Source organism: Poeciliopsis prolifica, unplaced genomic scaffold, assembly GCF_027474105.1.
Source record: "Poeciliopsis prolifica strain line A6 unplaced genomic scaffold, Auburn_PproV2 SCAFFOLD114, whole genome shotgun sequence".
Lineage (NCBI taxonomy): Eukaryota > Metazoa > Chordata > Actinopteri > Cyprinodontiformes > Poeciliidae > Poeciliopsis > Poeciliopsis prolifica.
Window position 1 is genome coordinate 315,001 of NW_026562489.1, and position 20,778 is coordinate 335,778.

The following is a 20,778-nucleotide window of genomic DNA, read 5'->3' on the forward strand; positions in this document are numbered from 1 at the left end:
GAATGATTTGAGTATTTCTGCTTGAGTTAATCAAAGAAGATTTTTATATATGCGAGTTGTGTCTGACTGAATATTAATAATCCAACAACTTTGATGAGAAAACTTTGCGTTACTTTGATAAAGTTTGTTAACAAAGGAAGAAACAGAGACAAGAGATGCTAGTCGTTAATTTTGCTAGCTTATTTTTAACTTTCTCTAATACTGTAAAAACATAATTAAATATGCCTGCAAAATAAGGTTTGCAAAGTACATTTCACCTAAACAAAACCAGAATCAAAGCCAAGTTAAAACACCATAAAATGAAATTGGAAGATTTAACACATCAATTTGTTCTAGCCTGTTATATTTCTACAAATAACATTAGTTTTAACACATCTTTGCCTTCTTCTAACTTAAAACTCGGTGTGAAACGCTGCGGGTCGGCTGGGTCATCATCAGGTCTCCAGAGAAATGGTTGCTGATCTCACAGACGTCTTTCAGAAGGTTTTTGGAGTTCCAGTCAATTTTGAATTTTTTCCTCTATGAAAACAAACTTTCATGTCAGAGTTCATCAGCCACAGGGAGGCCATTTTGAATCTACTTATCCACTGCTTTATTAAAGATCATATCAAGAAAAGCTGAATATTGTTCCTGTATGAACGAAAAACAAGAAGAGAAAAGGAAACTGCAATTGTTCTTCATGACCTGTGCTAATCTCACACTGCCAGGCCTCTGTGTGGTCACACTGATAATGATAAGCTGCTGGTTGCTGAAAGGGAAAACACTCCATAAAAAATATGGCAGAAGCAAATTGTCCTTTCAAAGGATCATTACTCAAATGGAGTTTTCAAAGAAAGATATATCTGAAGCTAAGAGCAAAGCCTGAATTTATGAGCCGGACTCACACACTTCATCTCTCGGCTTCTCCCTGCAGAAAGCAACATTTTCTTTAAATTAACTTGTGACTGCATATATTTTACAACCACCTTGCAGTACATTAAATGACGTTTATTATAGGTATATATCACATTCCAAAAATATATAATGGAACGGCAACAGAATATAAAATAATCCTGCACAGTTTTGTTAAATTTCTCTACAGAATATGAAACAAACTTAATTTTGTCTCCTTTGTGATCCAGTCCAGAGCTTTCAACTTAATTTAGCTAAATATTGAGAAATATCATCCAATATAATTTGCATTGTTGTTGCTTCTTTGCTTGAACCATGTTTCTGAATGTGAGGGACATGAAATAAATAACAATAAATGCATTGTCTGCACGTATGTAACACTCCATCAACTTAATTTATCCCCAAACTGGATGAAGGAGGAAGAAATTAGAAGCTTGAACAATATTTACATTTTGTGCAAGTGACGCTGGGATCAGTGTTTTTATGCTGCTCGTTCATCTCTTGGTTAATAAGTGTCTAATTGGAGGAAGTCTTTTCAGTATCTGCTGACGCCATCGCTGCAGGAAGGCCAGCCAGGATGAGAACTCATTACTGGTTGGTTGTTCTGGCTGAGCTGAGAGCCAGGCCTGGCAGAGAGAGACACACACTGCCAACGCTGCTGACACACTTACACACATTTTGTGCTATCAGCCTCAACTCTAAAATGGCTTTTCAGAAAACTTTACCCAGCTTTCCAGAAATGTTGCCCAGTCCTTCACATCCAAATCCCAGTAAGAAAGGAGATAAAGTGGGATTTTTAGGAAGCACTCTGTACATACATGACACTCACACAAACAAACATGGACACCATGTCCAAGTTTCGCAGCAAGAAGACAGATTGGAGTCAGTGTGAGCGTGGTGACACGAATGTTTTCTGGCAGTCAGTGATAAAGATGACATCACTGCACAGCCGTGGTGATGAACAATGTGTTCAGATCCGACTCTCCTGAAAAGAGCATCCGTCCCTCACTCTTCTCCCATGGTCCGGTTCGCAGCCCCACAAACATTCAGAGCGCCGTTTTACTGCAGTTCAGTAAATGAACTGGATGACGCTCCTGTGTCACACCAACAAACTGCTTTACTATAAATGATAAATGCTCAGTGGCTCAGCTGAGGGGAGTTTCTGATCTCCAGTGCATGTGTGGGTTTTCTCCAGGTACTCCAGTTTCCTCTTACAGTCAAAAAATATGACTGATAGGTTGAAACGTCTCTTTAAATTGTTCTCAGCTGTGAGTATTTATCTGTATGTTTCATTTCAGGACTTCAGTGCTCAATAAATTAATTAATGTGAGAATAATTATTTGCTTGTGAATATCTCTTGTAATTGTTTCAAATGCTTCTCAAATCCCTATTTAAGACTAAGTCTAGTAAAGCGGCTCCTTTTGGTTTTGCAACGATTCTGAACAAATGTTTGTACTTTGGGACGTGCTTCAGAAATTTGTGCATTTAGCTGCAGCTTTATTTAATTATGAATTTTTGTTTATTCATGTCCTCAGATGCAGCTCGCTCTGCACTTCAGCACTTCGGTTTTTCATTTTTTACACACAGCTTCTGTGTCTTTGAATGTATCTGAGGACAAGGTCCATTTTCTCCTGCTGAAGAAAGTTTTCTGGTCTAAAAAGTTTATCATTGAAAGAGAAAACAATCTTTATTTTTAGTAAAATGACAAGAAAAATGCACATTAGCTAAGATGGGCCTATTCCATCACATTAATGTGCCATGCAGAGATATTTGGATCTGCAAAGCCTGGCAGGTTAATAGTTAGAAGGAAAATGTCCTAATTTCTCTGAGTGTCAGTTTGAAACAACATTTGAGTTGATAAAATCAATGCCAGGTTTATGACAAACACCTCAGTAGTTGCTCAATTTTAAATGACCAACTGAATGTTTTTCTAAACAAATGAAATGTCCAGACTGCAAATGTTTTTGCAGAAGTGCAGGAAGCTGTGAGATGAGGAACATTCATCTCACCGACTGTTCTGCTGTGAGAAGAAAACCACAGACAGAATCAGGAGTTTCAGCTCCGTCACAGTTATTGGAGCCCCTGATAAAGATATGAACAAATACTTTAAGGCTAGCAGTTGTGTGAGCTTGATCACCAGGCATGTGGCAAAATACAAAGTTCAGCCTGTTTGTCACGGTTTTGGTTGTAATTCTAGAACATAGAAATATTTTAGCATTTAGTATTTATTTACTTTCTTCCCAGAAAAAAAAACAAAACATCTGCAAATGCAATAAAAGATGCATTCGGATATTTTTGTATCAGGATTGTGGAAGGCGTCAGATCATCTAAAGTGATGACACTCATCCCTTCACCGAAATGAAATTGTGACCGACGTCTAAAACAAAAAGGCCTACAACATGTCTGAAGTGTAAAAAGTTTTGTCTCACTGCTGCTTACAGCCAAATCCTGATCTTTTTTTGATGAAGTGTGATAAACACACAGAGCTATGATTTTAAATTGAAACTCTTATCAGTGGGATGAAGTCGGTAGACGTGTTACTTTTTCAGTAAAACATTAGAAAGTCCTCCTGGCTGCAGAGAGACAACTTCTACAGAAGACTGTCACGGTTAGTTTTTATTTTTTCTCTTTATCTCCACGGTCACCCTGTGCTTGTTATCAAGTGATTTGTGATCACTTCAAAGTCAATAAATGGTTGCGGAGCATCTCTCCCTGCAGAGAGATTTAAATTTACTAAATGAGATCAAGATGAAAAATGTTGTTGGAATCTGAAGATCAGACAGACTTGATTCAGTCATTTTGTCTGAAATAATATCTGTTGTGTATTTGACAGTATATTAATAAACTGTGCAGATAAATTATGCACATGGGAAAATGCTGGATATGATCCGAGTGAGTCGCCTTCCTCTTTGAGGCTCTGTGTAGAAGGAGCTGCAGCAGCAGCTTTGGTAGCAAAGCTCTTAATTCTCCCCTGTTTTTTTTTACCTGCATAAAGTTTTTTATTTGTTTTTCATGATCCTGGAAATAAACTCTCGGAACTGCAACATTAAAACACCTGGCCAGTCTGAAGATTAACTGCCAGTTCAGTGATGCAACTTTTATCACATGAAAACAGCTTGAATATTATAAAATAAGAAAAGTAGTTTAAACATAGACACTTAGTAACCAAGGAGTCGCTTTATTTCAACCATTAGAAATTATAATCATCAAACGTTTGAACTCTGAGTTTTCCTCTGTGGTGATTCTCTCAAGTCAATGGAAACTTTGTTTTTATTACGTCTGAAAATAAGAATTTGTTTCTGCTCTGCTTTTACTCACCCAGTCCTGTAACAACATGCATCATCAGCACTCAGGTGACAAAAACAGCCAAAACAGTAAAAGCAGTTGGTGTTTATTTAGTTTGGCCTGTTTGTGCAGAGGTATGCTTGATAAGTTGTGAATGTTGCAGCATTTAGAGGTTAATCATTGTTATTTTTACCAGCTGAGGGAACAGCGAAGTGGGGCAGCGTCAGATCAGAGCATGAAGCTCCGTTCTGCAGGAGAGAGCCAGGCGCAGACAGAAATAAACCTGACAGTTCTGCATTCCTCGCTCTGTTCCCTTTCAACTGTGAATATGACACCACTGAGTCACGCGGGGAGTGTGTGTGTGTGGGTGTGTGTGTGGGGGGGGTGTGTGTGAGTGTGTGTGTGTGGACACTCAAAGAGAGCTTGTCTACGCAAAGTTCATATGTTTTTATGCATAAGTGCAACTCGTTCACTGATGTTTAGGTATGAACAGAGCACATAATAGGATCAGTCACCTTCAGTCTTCTGTCACACACTCACACACACAAACACCTATGCATACACACACGTTGCATAGGTGTGTCTGCGTTGGTTCTGACAGTCACACACTGACCACTAGGAGAGGCTCCATGCTCCCTGCACAACCTGAAAGAGGATCAGGAAGGCAGAGAAAATGGTTGGATGGATCTTTGTTATCGTTTCATTTTGGACGGAAAAACTTTTGTTGTGCATCTATTTTCTGAAAAATGACCTTTCTTTCTGTTCCTACTATCACATTTCCTTTCCCATTATTGTGTCTGGTTATGAAAGGAATCTGATTGCTTTTCACATAACAGAAACTATTGAAGATATATTAGCAAAATGAACTGGCAGCATTTATTACTTCTTGGCATTATTCTCCTTCTGTTGCACTTATCAAATAAATGCTCCTTACTGGAAGAGCAGCAGTGCAGCTGCATCCAAAGGCATTAGGTAATGGGGTTAATAATGTGATGCTGATGATGACATCCTCTGCTAATACTGCTTTACACACATTTAAAAATACAGATTGGATTCTAATATTCTACAGCATCACTTAGTATCGATTGGCTCTGAAGCCACAACAGCATTTATCTCTCATTACAGCAAAAAGTGACAAGTTATTGAAAAGTACAAACCTCCAGCTCACCGAAAGCTCAACTAAATCTTATATTGAGGCATAAAACTGAAGAGGGTTTAATGATTCCCAAAGTGTTTTGTTGTTTGAACGCCAATGAATACTTTTCAGTATTTAATTTTGTTTAATTGTATGAATTATTTAGTTGTGTTGACCTATCATAGAAACCAGTTTCCTGTTGTATTAAATATGAGAAAAGTTTAAGTTTTTATTGGACTGTCTGACATAAAATTGTTGCTTGTTTGAAACTTTGTGTTTTTGTTGCTTCCTGTGCATAAAACATTTTACTGATAAACGTGTGGATGGAAATAACAAGTAGCAATAAATGACTATTACTCTGCTCATACAATCTCCTTTCACATTTATATTCATTCTCAGACATTTTTTCTAATACATCAGCCATTTTTCCCATTTTCTTGCCATTTCCATCTTGATCTGCTCTTTTTAGCCTTTCTGTGATTTCCTTTTTTTTCGAAGCCAGAAGCAGCGGGAATGACACCAGGTGATCGACTGCCATCATTCCAACCTCTGCAAACTCACATTCTCTGAAATAGCTGGCATAGAATTGCATCTGGAAAGCTAATAGGTTTTGTCACATCAAGCAATCCGATACGGGAACTTCAACAAAGAAACCTCCCGACAACAATGTTTCCTTATCGGAGGGATTTGTTTATTATGCTGAAATGTTTGCAGTGGAAATGAAATAAGAGTTCATGTTCACAGCTGAGGCTTGGTTTGGGGGTCTAAAAGCAATGAACGTTAGATAGAACCAAAACGTATTAAAGTAAAATATATGACTTTCAATCTGGAAATAGTTTTCCTTCTTTTAGTGGAAAATATTAAAAACCGACATATCTTTAATCAAAGTCGCCAGCTTTTCCCCCAAACCCAAAGAGTTACTGTCTATGAAGAAATATTAAAATATCATGCACACAGTGGCCAACTGCAAGGTGCATCACTCTTCTCTGTCATCTTTATTCCTTCAGTGCAAATTATTTCCCTCGCAGGATGTATGCAGGTAAAATAATTAAAATAATTAATTAAAATCCTTTTGCATTTCCAACTTCTCAGGTTTTCATGGAGTTTGTCGATAAACTGTATGATTATTGATCCCTGAAAATGCTAAAAAAAAAAGAAAGTAAAAAGCAAACACTGAAGTTTCAGAGTATTTTGTTTTAAATATGAATGTGATGAGATTTACAATAAATCAACATCACTTAAAAATAAGAAGACACCAAAAACAAAGAGGATAAAGACAAACAGAATAAAAACTCTGTGTGTGGATGACTATTGCAATAAAAACTCCACAATAACTCTTCTACTGTTTGACTGAGAAGATGTGGTCAGATTTATTGCATAGATCAACTATGTCTAAATGTGACGGTGAAGTCCTTTAAAACAAAACAAACAATAGCAGATGGAGCCTGATATAGAAGTGATTACTAATGCAGCTGCAGGCAGCAGGCAACAGAAACGGAGGGAAAGCGCCTCGGATCCCTCCTCATAAACTGCTTCTGCATCAGCCGGTGCAGCTGAGAAGATGCTCTGAATCAAAGGGCATCATTATTTATTGCTTTTTCCCAGTTTGGAATGAATAATGAGGAATAATGAATCAAGTGTGTCCTCTGTGTTCCCCAGCTTCTCCTCAGCCCATGTTTTAAATAGCTTCTGTAGAAATAGCTACTGAGGAGACAAACTGCTCTGACAGAGCCTGCTGAAGGTGTGTGTGTGTGTGTGTGTGTGTGTGTGTGTGTGTGTGTGTGTGTGTGTGTGTGTGTGTGTGTGTGTGCATGTGTGTGTGCATGACTTTGTGTTTCAGTCTTTATACCAGCTCATACATATTGGTATGAGCATGTGTAAATTCATCCGACTTGAAGCCTGATCTTGTGACTTTGGCTTCATCCATAATTAAATTTGTATGAATCAGGCTGCCAGTCACTGCTGTAATGTGGAGCCAAAAACCCTTTAATGACTGCAGAGCTATTCTGAGGTTCGGACCTGACAGGTACACACTTTCATCACCCAAACTCATTGTTATGCCTCCTCTCAGCCCTTCTCTCTTTTCTGCCCTTAATATTTTCTCTTTATTTTTAGATGCTTACATGGAATAAAAGGTTGTCAGGAAATGTTTTTTACTATTATTTCGCAAAGTTGTAGAAAACATCAATCTATGGATTATATGCTCTTCTTCATCTGATTGGTCACATTCAGATAAAAGATGTAACTTGCTAAGTCTTCCTGTTGGATCTGAATAAGTCCTGGTTTTTAATGGAGATTAATCAAACTTTGTTTGGAAGGGGTTCTAAGAACTTAATGAGGTGGCCACTTAGGAGTAGAGATGAAAACAAAAGTTATTTATTGTAGAAAATATTTTGTATAGCACCATAATTCATGTGTCCCCATATTTGTCCTGTCCTTCGTTAGTTTGAGGCCTAAATCCAGGAATGACGCAGGAGAGCAGACCGACTGCAGCTGTGAAGACGGACAGACTGAGTTAAAACAATGAAGCTGCTCTACAGGCAAACGTTCAGCTTACATCACTCAGGCAGATTGTTGCAGAGTATTTCCAGGATGGCAGAACCTCCAACAGGATGCTGCAGTTGGAAGCCACAACGCAACATGTTGTTATGAAATTCGTCTGGATTGAAATCATTTTCCATCCTGTGAAGGAGGGAAAATAAAGCTGTACCCCTCCCTGACATAGACACAATGTTGCAACTTCAATGTTAAAAAATGTCCAAAATTATGAGATATTTCTTTATTTTTGAGCTACCATGGCAAATTTCTATTAGCATATTTTTCAGCATAATCCAAAATGACATAAAGCAGATTTTAAAAGTCGAAGCGGCGTTAGGAGATGTAGGTTTTCTTCATAAACTGGTCATTAAATGATCTGACATTCTGCATAACTCTGCAAAAGTTGATTTTTATTTTACTCTAAAATATTTACCACCATCTGCATATTAAAATATAGAGAAGAGTTCTTCAGTTCCACAATGATGTTATTTTACTAGTCTGACCTAGATAAAGTTGTGCCAAAGAAAATCAGATCAGAATGCAGTCCATTAAGAGCAGGAGTTGGTTTTATAGATAAAAGTATCAGACACAAATGAGAATGAAGAAACTGAAAAAAGACTAAATGTACTTCTTTGGAAATGTCACAAAAATATTAATGCATTCCTTTCCCACAGGGTTTTGGTGATGTGTCACTGTCTTCAGTAATTCTTTAGCTGAGAGCTCTGACTAGCTGCTTTTTCATCAACACTAACAAGTATTCCTTTCTTTAAAAGCTAAAAAGCCCACATATAATACGCCAACAGGAAATGTTTTGTCCAAAGTCACTGAGCCGGACTGAGCCTTGCAGAAGTCTTTTTCTTTTCCCTTTTCATCTTTCTTATTTGGCAGCACACGTCACATTCACTCTGTTCAGATGACCTACTCCAGTCCGCTTTATCCACCCTGGAGCCAGAAGAATGGGAAGTTGCTGAGTGCAGGTGCATGCGACCTGATGTCCTTAAAAAAATGTCACGTCTAATGGCTTCCCATCAATCATTCTCAAAGCAGGGCACCTTGTTAAAATTTGCATATTAATTCAAAAAACATTGTCACAAAGGAAAAACAGAATATTCAAATAAGCTAGGCTTCAAGTAGGGAGATGGGTCCGTTTTAGATTACTGCAGCATGCATAAGTCGCTTCAGAAAGCCGTGAGTCTCCAAGCAGCAGGTTTCTTCTTCTGCATCTGTCTCAATCACATGGAGAAGGTGATAAGTGTGAAATGCGTCACTCAGAGTAATTTCCTAAAACAATGCAGATGAGCATCGCTGATGACGTGGTGTGACTCCACTGTGTGCATAAAAGTGTGCATTCTTTAGAGATAATGGAGCTGCAGTCAGACTTTGGTTTTCTAACTTTGACACATGATGATTAGCAAACACTGACAGTGAAAAAGAAAAATTCATCAAACTAATATCTAAGCTGTGCTTGATGAGCTGATCATCAAGCACCACTTCATTATTTTCTTTGTGATGCAGCTGGAATGAATGACCCATATTTTATATATGGATCTAGTTATGACTTACTTAAAATAGGGCCATTTATGTAATGCCAAATGTATGATAGCGAATAAAAAAAGTGACGGAAACACACAAAAAATAACACATTATTTAGCTCCTTTTGAATCAAATTAAGCTTCCAAGCAGATCCATGTTTCATTGACGACATTGATGCAAAACACAGATCTGTTAAAGGACAATGCCTTTTGATGGACGACTTTTTCCACGTTTTTCTCAAATTGGCTTCCCAGTCAAACCGGCCAGGAAGGGGAAGATTAACTCCACTAGGTCTGACAGCGACCTCATGTGGCCACAAGATAAACTACAACTGAAGCATCAGATTTAAAAGATTACCACAAAAAATGTTGACATACGACAACATAAGGTTTTAATTATTTTACAAAGTAATTTTATGTACTTACCAATAAGGGCCTTTTTTGGTTATTCTATTGATAATGATCATCTTTGTGCCTGTTGATATATTTGTTTTTATGTTAGATAATAATTTCTTATCAAACATCTGATTCAGAATGAAATCAAATAATGTATAATTTATTCTAATGCTGCATTGTAACTGATTGTACATAATTAATTTTGTTCATTTAATTGTCCACTGCTTGTCAAGGTGGAGCCATGAATCCAAAACCAACGTGTTGTTACCTGTAAGGTGACAACAAAAACATTTTTAACAAAAAACATTTATAAAAAACAGAACAAATCTCAAGTGTGGTCAGAATTATCTGTTGAAATCTATAAACTTAATATTTTCATGGATATTACCATGAAAACTGCTCATAATTGTTGATTTCCAAAACAACAAAGACAATCATCGTGACATTTAAAACCTAGAAATGATACTAAATTGTAATATATAATAATATGTAATAACGTCAGTAAGTTATGACTACAACTGAACTGGGGATAAGATCAGAGTCAAGGAACATTTGAACAAAAATGATTTTAAAAAGTGTGCGATGAAACAAAACAAATCAAACTCTGGAAGAGATTAATGTATTAAAAGAACTGAAAATTATTTTAATCAAAACCGGGAAAGATGACAGAATCAAACAAACTATAGATAGTGATAAAAACCTGTTAAAATTGTTCCCAATTCCTGACTGTCTGCTTTGAATCTTCTTCATACAATAAAACACAGAAAATGCACATGCTTAGGAGAGCAGATTGTTGTTTCTGTCTTCCAGAAATGTTGATTTTGTGCCAATATGAGCGCTAACCAAAACCAGAGGAGAATGTCATCTTTGGCCTTTGTTCCAGCGCCACCCTGTGGCTGGTTATGTTCCTGTTGAGCAAACACAAAACAGCATGCAGGTTGGTTATCACTAAGTAACCAGTCACCCATAACAAGTTAATGTACAAACTGTAAGTACAGGATCCAGAAACAAGCAAAGAGAAGGATGCATGACCTGATTTCACACACAGGTTCTTTAAAGAGCTCATAAAACCCATAATGTGTTTGTTGACAGTGGTTTGGGATGCATGTCTGACATGTTTGTTGCAGGGATCTCTTCCACCAGAGCAACCTGGCAGCTGAGGATGGAATGGGTAATGCCACTGCTCTGATCTGATCTGCCTCCTCAGTCTGCAGACAAACCCAGTATGGAGCACTGGGCTGCATTTAGGACAGGAGGCACACAGACCACAGGCACTGCTGTGTGCACAGAGTGGCAGAGAAACAGTCATGAGGAACAAATATACAAAAAAATGAAATGGCATCAAGCACAGAAAAAGGCAACAATGTCTTATTTACGAAATTAAATACATGAAACTGGTTTATTTGACAATGAACTCTACTGTAGTCGAATACTGTACACTGATACACTATATTATTAATTATTACATGGGTCATGATGTTTTACAAACGCTAAACTCGGAAAACTGATCGTAGTAATGGAACAAAAAGGATTATTATAGTCCAAACGAACAGATTTGGCGGTTGGTTTTCTTACCGCACAGGGATGCGATGGGATTATGGAAAGGCCTGGAAACAGAGGACGCGCTTTATTCTGCTGACGGGTTGCCAAATCTGCTCTTCTTGTCTTTTTTACGATCCCCACACGTAATATCGAGCTTGTAGAGTGAATACTTCGGAGTTGGAATTAAACGACTAATCACGCAAAACTACAGAAAAGATGTAAATATTAATAATTGTAAAGGGTTACGCAAATAAAATATGGCTCACATTTTAATTGCAAACAAAGAAATCCATGTAATATATTTTTAAGTAAGAGGAAAATAAATGTAAGGTTATCTTTATCGATATTTGGGGCATCGCATAATCTTTCCATACTAAGAAAAGGAAAAATAAAAGCCATTTTCTTCCAAAGCAGCAGATGTTATTTGCTTTTGCCTGAAATGGCATTTTTTACGGACCTGGCAACTTCCGTATCCGTCTCTCCGCTCGACGTAATTTCAAAGCAACATGGCGGACGAAGTTGAGCAGGTTTGTGCAGCTGTGTAGAATTAAGCCGAAATCTTTTATGTCATTGGTGTATCGATTTTGTGTAAAGTATTAGTGATATAATCAGCCTTCTGTTTGCGTTTCTACGCTTAGTGTGGGCTTTTGGGTTTAAAAATACCATTACGAGCCTGTTCGGGCCTGTGAAACCAGGCTAATTCAGCTAGCCGAATTAGCCTGACTGGCAGCATAGAAAGCTGAAAAGAATATCATATAAACGTGATTTGTTGTTTTTTGTTACTCTCTACAAATAAAGTACATGACTGCTAGAAGTAATTAATTTCACGTGCTCGTCCTGGGTGATGAATGCCAGGTAATGTAACTTTTACGGCACATGTTTTGATACGTTTTAAGAACAAAAAGCTTCTAATTATTTTTTGTCGCAGTGTGATTGTTGAGCCAGAATGCTGTGCTCTGCTTTGGTGTTTTATAGCATTAAGGGTCATAAATCTTAATCCTTGTTACTGACCATCATCAGGGGAGATAGGAGATCAGTGCTGTCTGAAATTGCTACTTTTTAAAACATGACCATCAGTTTTGCTTGTGCACATTCAGCTAATAAACCAATCAGGCTCATCAGTGAGAGGCAATAGTGCAAACACTGCATTGTTCTGGACGGCTGCACCATTATGGCGGAAAAATCATTACTTTGGTTATTATAAAAGCTTCTGATTGTTTCACCTTTATTTTACTCAGTTGGAAAATATACAGTTTTTATTTAACTTAAAGGACAAAATAAGAATATACAATGTACATGTATATACATGTAAGCCTCAAATTAAATTAACAGATTTGTTGCATTGCATATGAAATGGTGGCATAAGCATCCAATCAACAGACGGCATCGCCCTCAAGTCGGAGCTCTGTTGTCTGTTGACTGTCAATAAAGTCCACCACAACCAAAATGATAATAAATAACGAGTGAACAGGTTTGATCCCTGAAGTCCTGTAAGTCTGTCATTTTGTCAGGATTTTAAGCTGCTTCTCATTGGTTTCTGAGTGGCAGAGCAGAGGTTCTGTTTGAAAACAGAAATAACTGTCTGTGTTCTGCAGCAACCAACTACCAACACAGTCGAGGAGCCGCTTGACCTGATCAGGCTCAGTTTGGACGAGCGGATCTATGTCAAGATGAGGAACGACCGGGAGCTCCGGGGCCGTCTGCATGTAAGCTACACTCACTGGATCAGGTGATCCACTTCTGTCAGTTTAGATCTTTGACCTCACTCGGTGTTTCATGTTGTCCCAGGCATATGATCAGCACCTGAACATGATCCTGGGGGATGTGGAGGAGACGGTGACGACTGTGGAGATTGATGAGGAGACGTATGAGGAACTCTACAAGGTAACGTACCTGTTTTCCTTTTGTTCTCTTTTTTTCTACACTTGTATTCAGATTTATGCAGTCTTCTTTAGTTCACCTCTCTATCAGCTACAGTGTTAGAAACTCAGTGTGTTTTAAACTGCTTTGGGTGTTTTGATGCTGCTTTCTTTCCCATCATCACTTTTGTCAAAAACATTCTCTGTAAGTTTAGCATCACAGCTACTAAAAATATACATTTGGTCAATCAAGGCCACTTTGTTTATATGTATCACATATGCATTCAAACTTTGATTGTGTGGTTCTTTCAATTTAGGGTGTGATGTCATATTTTTATACCTGCAACCTATTGTCATTTTTTTTGTACAGTACAATATATTTCACAGCTCAACTTCACTTCCTTAGTCCTTTAAGTATCTTAACTGACGCCCTGAAGGTCAGATTTTTGTGTTTAAAACATAATGGGATCCAGCTGCCATCTGCAGAGATCCGTTACGTTTTGAATAAGATAGCATAACAGTTTAGAAACTTTAATCTCTACTAAAAAAGCAGAGTATATCAGCAGAAATGTGTTGAATGTGGTTCCAGGAGATGACACAACCTCCTGGTTAAATAGTTTCATAACTATGTTTGCAGACTTAAGTTAAAAATACAAGATTACAGTTTCATATGACTGTTTTTCATGCTGCTTTTCAGTCTACAAAGAGGAACATCCCCATGCTGTTTGTCAGAGGTGACGGCGTGGTTCTTGTAGCTCCGCCCCTCAGGGTGGGCTGAAACCAGACGCTTGATGGACGGCCGGTTTGTTGTCTCCATGTCTGCTGTAAAGTGTTGCCCACTTTCTTTATTTCTGCCTTGATTATACTTCTAATTTCACGAGTAAAACTTCTCCCACTCTGTTAAGTTCCCTGCAAACACATTTTTGAGTGAAGAAATGGAGCAAGATAAGAATCGCAGCATTTTTTGTTTTATTTTGTGTAGTTGTTGAACTCGTCGGTGGACACTTCATTTGACTTTGCTCAGGATATAAATATTTTCAGATTTGATGAAATTGTTAGTTTTGCATTCTGTACTTGTGTCACGAAATGTCTCATTGTGATTTCAGGTTTTATTTTTGAAGTATTAGCAGGTATGAGTTTTTTTTTATTATGATTCATTAAAATGCCAGTCATTTGTAGATGCGTCTCAGAAGTACATTATGTCACAAATATTAAGTCTGAAAGGTTTAATTTAACCATTTTTATCCCTATTTGCATTTCTGTGTTTAAATCATCCATTTGTAAACATTTTTCAGTTGAACAATTAAAAAAATAAAAACAATTAGTGTTGTTTTTAATTGCTGGTACTAAGCATGCAAATTACAATAACAGCAGCAGATGAGCTGGAAACATAAAGAGTTAAGTTTCTTGCAATTTTCTTTCCTCAGATGAAAGTGAGTTTGTACATTTTCACACGTGAACGTGGGAAATTGCTGTGTTGTTGCATTTCAACCACAAGATGGCAGTACCTCCTATGAACACCCGGTGGTTTCTGGGAATAGTCTGTAAAATCTCTTGAGATTTAACTTGACACACAGATATAACAGATCCTGTTTCAACAGAAATATTCTGATAAACTTCTTGAGGTATTTAGGGGCATTATTTACCCAATTGGTTTATTGTTCTTTCTTACTGAAATCAGTTATTGATCCAACCATCTGGAAAACATTTAGAAGAATTTTGAGTTATTTTATATTCTCTGCACACTGTTTATGTTTACAAAAGGCTGTAGAGTTCTAACGATATTCAGATGAAAATGTCTGAAAGCAAAAATAAAATGACTGAATAATGAAATACAAGGATATATTGTCCAACCATTCCAATTAAAGTGTTTGACAAACAGCATAGATCAAATTCAATAACTATCAGGATATAGTTTGTGAGATTGGATTGATTAATGGACATTAAGAATTAATTGCATGTTAATTGTACAGTCATTTACAAAAATTGCCAAATTCTAAGAATTGTGAAACATTAAGAACTAGAAAACAGTTGGCTAGCAATCTATAAATGGATAAATTATTTGTTCAGCCTAAGTTTGTGTTCAATAACATGATGATGCAGTATTGATGGGAATCAGCTTAGTGGAAGCTAACGTCAACAGGCTGCTGTGTTGATGGGATGCCTAATGTTCTTAATCCTATATTTTAGTTATTAGAGGATAGTTTTTGGTTACTTAGTTTGAAGTCCATTGTCAATAGAGGAGCCATGTTGGGACAACTTTCTGAAGGCGTTTCAGAAAAACCAGCAGATCTTAAAGAGACAGAGGCCAATTTCAAGCCATCAAATTACAAAGACAGTTTTCTTTCAAGTCATATTAGATATCACATTTTTATAGCAACTGAGGAAAACATGGTAACTTAATTATGGCATAAAATTGAAATAACTGAAGTTAACATAATACTTGATTGTACCATAAAAAATGGAAAACACATAATACTGCTCATTTGGTAAATCAGTCAAATTATTTAACTTTTCATTTTGCTCTTAATAAAAATGATTTTAAATCTATATTGGCTTATAAAAATGACGCAACTCTAAGCAAGTGAGAGTTCTGTCATAAATTTCTGTTTTAATCTTCAAGAAATTAAGATTTGAATGTCGTGAAAATGAAGGACATGTTGAGCTTTGATGGCCTCTAAACCTGCTGAACAGACATTCATCTCAACACTCACCTCTGTGAGGTTCAAGTGTTTTATTGACTCGATTCACTTGTTTTTAGAAGCGATCCCTGGCTTCACCAGCAGCCAGCACACACACACACACACACACACACACACACACACACACACACACACACACACACACACATGAAACCTGAAGATTAACACTGTTTACACTGTAGCTCTGCCTTTGCAGCGATCGCTCAGCATGGGCAAACTCTGAAAATACTTGAGTTGCAGTTTCAGGTTCTAACACATTGAGCACAATGTTTTACTGATCACCTTATATTAGAATAAGAGCTTTAGACTATTAGAATAATCAAGTAAAACCTAAACGATTCCCTGCTCCCATATCCCACATACTACACAGAGTATTGGTACTCTGAAAAACAGCTGAAAAACTGCTCTGTTTTCAGCTCTTCCTCCAGAGAAAATCTTATTTTAATGCCATTGTTCATCTGACTCAGGAGTTTTTCTATTTCCTAACTTATTCCTGTGATAAATACAAGTTAAAATGTAACTCCTGGAGAAGACAATGATTCATTAAAGGCATCAATAGTTGGTGATGTTCGGTGTCCTTGTGCCACTGAGGCTTTTGAAGAGACTGATAAATGAATCCTGAATAACTTTGAGCTTCACATAGCTTAACGGTTGAGTCAGGGACTTTTTCAGCTCTAATAAGTCGGGCTCTGATGCGATGAAGCCGCATTGCTCAGCTTCCACGCTCAGGCTGAGAATCTAAGACATGTTATTTAAATCTTCCCTCTTCCCTTTGGCTTTGGTGCTGAAAACCTCCCAGTTTTGGTTTATAATGAATGAGGGAAGTGAAGTTTTTCATTTTTTTGGTTTTTCATGTTTTTCCTGCAGTGTGTCTAAATACACAGCTTCTGTTCAAGGTTTGGCCTTGAGGTTTACAATCAGAATGCAACTTGTGAGCAAAGAGCTGAAAATGTTACAAATGGGGTTTGAGAATCGAAATCCATCCGTGTCTTAAATTCAGCTTTTCAAAACCACGTTTCAAAACAACCACTCAAGAAGCAATCTGCTTTATTGTGTCTTTGTAAAATCATTTGAAATACTCGCTGTGTTTGGTTACTATGACTCTGACAAAAACTTCATGGCTGAATGTGGCGAAAGCTTGTCGGAGATTTTGTGGATTCACAGCGTGTTGCACCATGGGACCTGCACCTGTTTCCACTGGAAACATTCACAGCTAAACACTCCTGTGACTGTAGTGGTAATCTCTGAACTAATCCCTAATCTGATTGATAGAAACAAAGTGAGCATTCCTCCAAATGTCAAAGCGTACAGGTGACCTTTATGTGATCAAGGACATGTAGCTGCAAGATTCCTCCTGGAAACTTTCACTGCAAAATCTCACGATGAGACTGGGAATGCTGTTTCTATCCCAGCTGATTGCTGTGGAAACACTGTGATGATGACAGATGGTTTAGATATGAAAACCATATCTAAACCATCTTCCAAGCGACTGTGAATTTTTTTGGCTGTATGCTGATTGACCATATAGATGAATTATGGGATTTTATAGCCACTAACATAGGAATAAAAATAATTCCTATATTGTGTCCCATGTCATTATATTGACTGCATTTCAAATTACCCACTTGGTGCTGAACCAAAACCCAACTTAATATCCCACACATTTTAAACAGAGCGGATGGGTTTTGTTTAGACCAGAACCTGTTGATGTTCGTCCTGCTGGACACAGATTATGTCCTGATATCGACACGCAGCCTTATCATTGAAAAGCAGCTCTGCTTTCGCTGCATTAATTGATAAGATGCCATTCCTCTGATTGATGATGATAATGGAAATAAACTGAATAATGAATAGCTGTCATATTCCTGTTTAATGCATCTAAAATAATTCACACAGTTAGTCTGTGACAAACTGAAATGATGGTGAGAAGATAAAGTAGAGGAAGCAGGTCCTGATGTCAGGAAGGCATGCTCAGCTCCTCACCACCATGGCAGGAAATCCAGTGACTAATCTTCCTGTTTACCTTCCTAGAAACTGATAATCAGAGTGAAGAGAAATTTACCACAGTGGTCCATGAATTTCAGAGGTTGGCGTGGTTAGCTTGATTTTTTAGTTAGCATGTGGCAAGAAAGAGAAGAAGTGCTGCAGTCATTTTGAGACTGAGAATTAGTCACATGTTGAGGTGTGCAGGCAGAAATGTCAGCAGACAAAGACGCATCAGTGGACAGAGCTGTGAAGACATGCACACAAAGAGATCTGTGATGACAGAAACAAGAAAAGGTTTTCATCGTTTGTTTTTCAGCATCACGTCGAGCCTTACAGAGTTCTGTGTGACTTGGATGGAAATAATGAAAAATCCACTCACACACTGCTTCTCCTCACGTGGAGGTGACAGAAATATCACTGACCTCCAACTGGCTACAAGCTATTTCTGTTTCCAACACTGAGCAGAGTTTCATCTGCACACATTTTAACGTTCAGATCCCAGTTTTCTGTTCCTTAAATGTTTGCCAAGTTTCAGCCATCGTTCTAAAGAGATTTACCCTTTTAGTTCAAGCATCACAAACAAATACATGTAAAATAGTGGAGGATTTGATTTTCCTACAGCAGTCATTACACAATAGCATGATGACACTGCACTTTCAGCATGAAGAGTTTGGTGATTTTCATCATTGGACGGTAAAAATGAAAATTTTTCCTGTCCATATTTTCTTGTTGAAAACAAAGTGAGGGAGGAGAGCGTGTCTCCCTGAGTCAGTGAACGCCTGGGATCATCAGAGTTTTATGTGAGTCATGTCTCTCTTGCATGTGTTACCTAACATGATGCTGCAGCAGCAGAAAACATGTGATCTCACTGCTATATCTCACAAATCCTCTTTCTGACTGCATTCTGGAGTCAGAAAATTTGCATGCAGCTTAGTTTCATTTATTATAAGCAGCCAAAATAACATATTAGGGTTTTTTATATATGCATACTCAAGAACACAATAAAACCGCCCTAAAGCATACTTTGGCTTTTAAAGCAGCACGTCCAAGTCACTATCAACTCAACTGCTGATAAATATAAACCTGTGGTTCACTGTAAGTAATATTCCCACAGCACCTGAACATAACTCTGTTTGTGGGACCAATATGAGCATTAATGGATTTAATTTGGAAGAAGAACGTCCCTGTGAAAGACAAAATCACAGGATGTTTTCAATACAGCAGTTTATTTCTAACAATTAAAGATTGACAGTCACATCAGCCCAAAACCAACTGAAAGAAAAAACACTGAAGTGAACTCATGTAAGTTTGTAATTCCCATCTCATCGTAGGATTTTCCATCCATGAGTTGTGAACTGAGTTGAGAACAAATCCTACTTTCCATTTGTGAGATTTGAAGGTTTTGACTAAGCCAGGACTTTGGTCTGTGATGGTTCAGCTTTTAAGGCGTTTTTGAAGATGTCCATCTGTGGTTCTGGCTTACTGATGGATCATCCACTAACCAGAGAGTTAATGGTGTGATCCTGGCTTCTCCGGCCCAACATGTCATAGTGTCACTCAGAGGCACTGAAAAGAGGATTGTTTATCGGTAGAAAGAACAGATTCTGAGTTGGACTCTATATCTGCAAAATGTTTCAAAAAGTTGATAAAGGAGACATGCATGCTGCTATTTTCAGATTATCTTGTAATATACCTTCACCTGTTTCTGTCAAGAGACAAAAGTCTCACAGTTACAGGTCAGTGGAAATGTTTCTGCCACAGTCTAGATTAATACATATATAATATTTGACAGAATTTGCAATGTTTTTCAGTTCCAATGTACATTTAACCTCTATGCATCACTCTGCAGCCACAGCATTTTATTAAAATGTGATTTTTATATTATCTACTGATTGTTCTCAATATTTATAACCTTGTCTGGTTTAAATGCACAGAAAAACCAGATAATTTAACCAAGAATTGTTGTCCAGTTTATATGGCAAATATGTTAGTGCACTTAAAATAAGACAAAACTAACTAAAAAATAACTTCCCAGGAGGCTATTTAAGCTTGTTTAAGGTTTATAAATCTTAAATATGGATTAAAGAATGTACTAGTTATTTCACTCATATCAAGACATTTTTCTGGTTATAAGTGAAAAAATCTGCCAGTGGAACAGTACTTATCCATTGATCTAACAGTACTTATCCATTGATCTAACAGCACTTATCAATTGATCTAACAGTACTTATCAATTGATCTAACAGCACTTATCCATTGATCTAACAGTACTTATCCATTGATCTAACAGCACTTATCCATTGATCTAACAGCACTTATCAATTGATCTAACAGTACTTATCATTGATCTAACAGCACTTATCCATTGATCTAACAGTACTTATCCATTGATCTAACAGCACTTATCCATTGATCTAACAGTACTTATCCATTGATCTAACAGTACTTATCCATTGATCTAACAGCACTTATCCATTGATCTAACAGCACTTATCCATTGATCTAACAGTACTTATCCATTGATCTAACAGCACTTATCCATTGATCTAACAGCACTTATCCATTGATCTAACAGCACTTATCCATTGATCTAACAGCACTTATCCATTGATCTAACAGCACTTATCCATTGATCTAACAGCACTTATCCATTGATCTAACAGCACTTATCCATTGATCTAACAGCACTTATCCATTGATCTAACAGCACTTATCCATTGATCTAACAGCACTTATCCATTGATCTAACAGCACTTATCCATTGATCTAACAGCACTTATCCATTGATCTAACAGCACTTATCCATTGATCTAACAGCACTTATCCATTGATCTAACAGTACTTATCCATTGATCTAACAGCACTTATCCATTGATCTAACAGCACTTATCCATTGATCTAACAGTACTTAT

The 20,778-nt window shown here is 37.3% G+C and overlaps 1 protein-coding gene across 1 annotated transcript; it reads left to right on the top strand.

The window, feature by feature from the left end:
• Positions 1-11,792: 11,792 nt before the first annotated feature.
• LOC129354628 (U6 snRNA-associated Sm-like protein LSm3) lies at positions 11,793-14,499 on the top strand. Its single transcript, XM_055024071.1, has 4 exons — positions 11,793-11,846; positions 12,915-13,025; positions 13,108-13,203; positions 13,876-14,499. The coding sequence occupies exons 1-4, from the start codon at positions 11,826-11,828 to the stop codon at positions 13,954-13,956; spliced, it is 309 nt and encodes a 102-aa protein (XP_054880046.1). The 5' UTR covers positions 11,793-11,825; the 3' UTR covers positions 13,957-14,499.
• Positions 14,500-20,778: the final 6,279 nt, after the last annotated feature.

Excerpts from the sequence above, each read along its gene's own strand:
- LOC129354628 (XM_055024071.1), top strand. The coding sequence starts at position 11,826 with ATGGCGGACGAAGTTGAGCAG. Across the intron at positions 13,026-13,107 it reads AGCTCCGGGGCCGTCTGCAT|GCATATGATCAGCACCTGAA; the intron begins GTAAGCTACACT and ends ATGTTGTCCCAG. Across the intron at positions 13,204-13,875 it reads CGTATGAGGAACTCTACAAG|TCTACAAAGAGGAACATCCC; the intron begins GTAACGTACCTG and ends GCTGCTTTTCAG.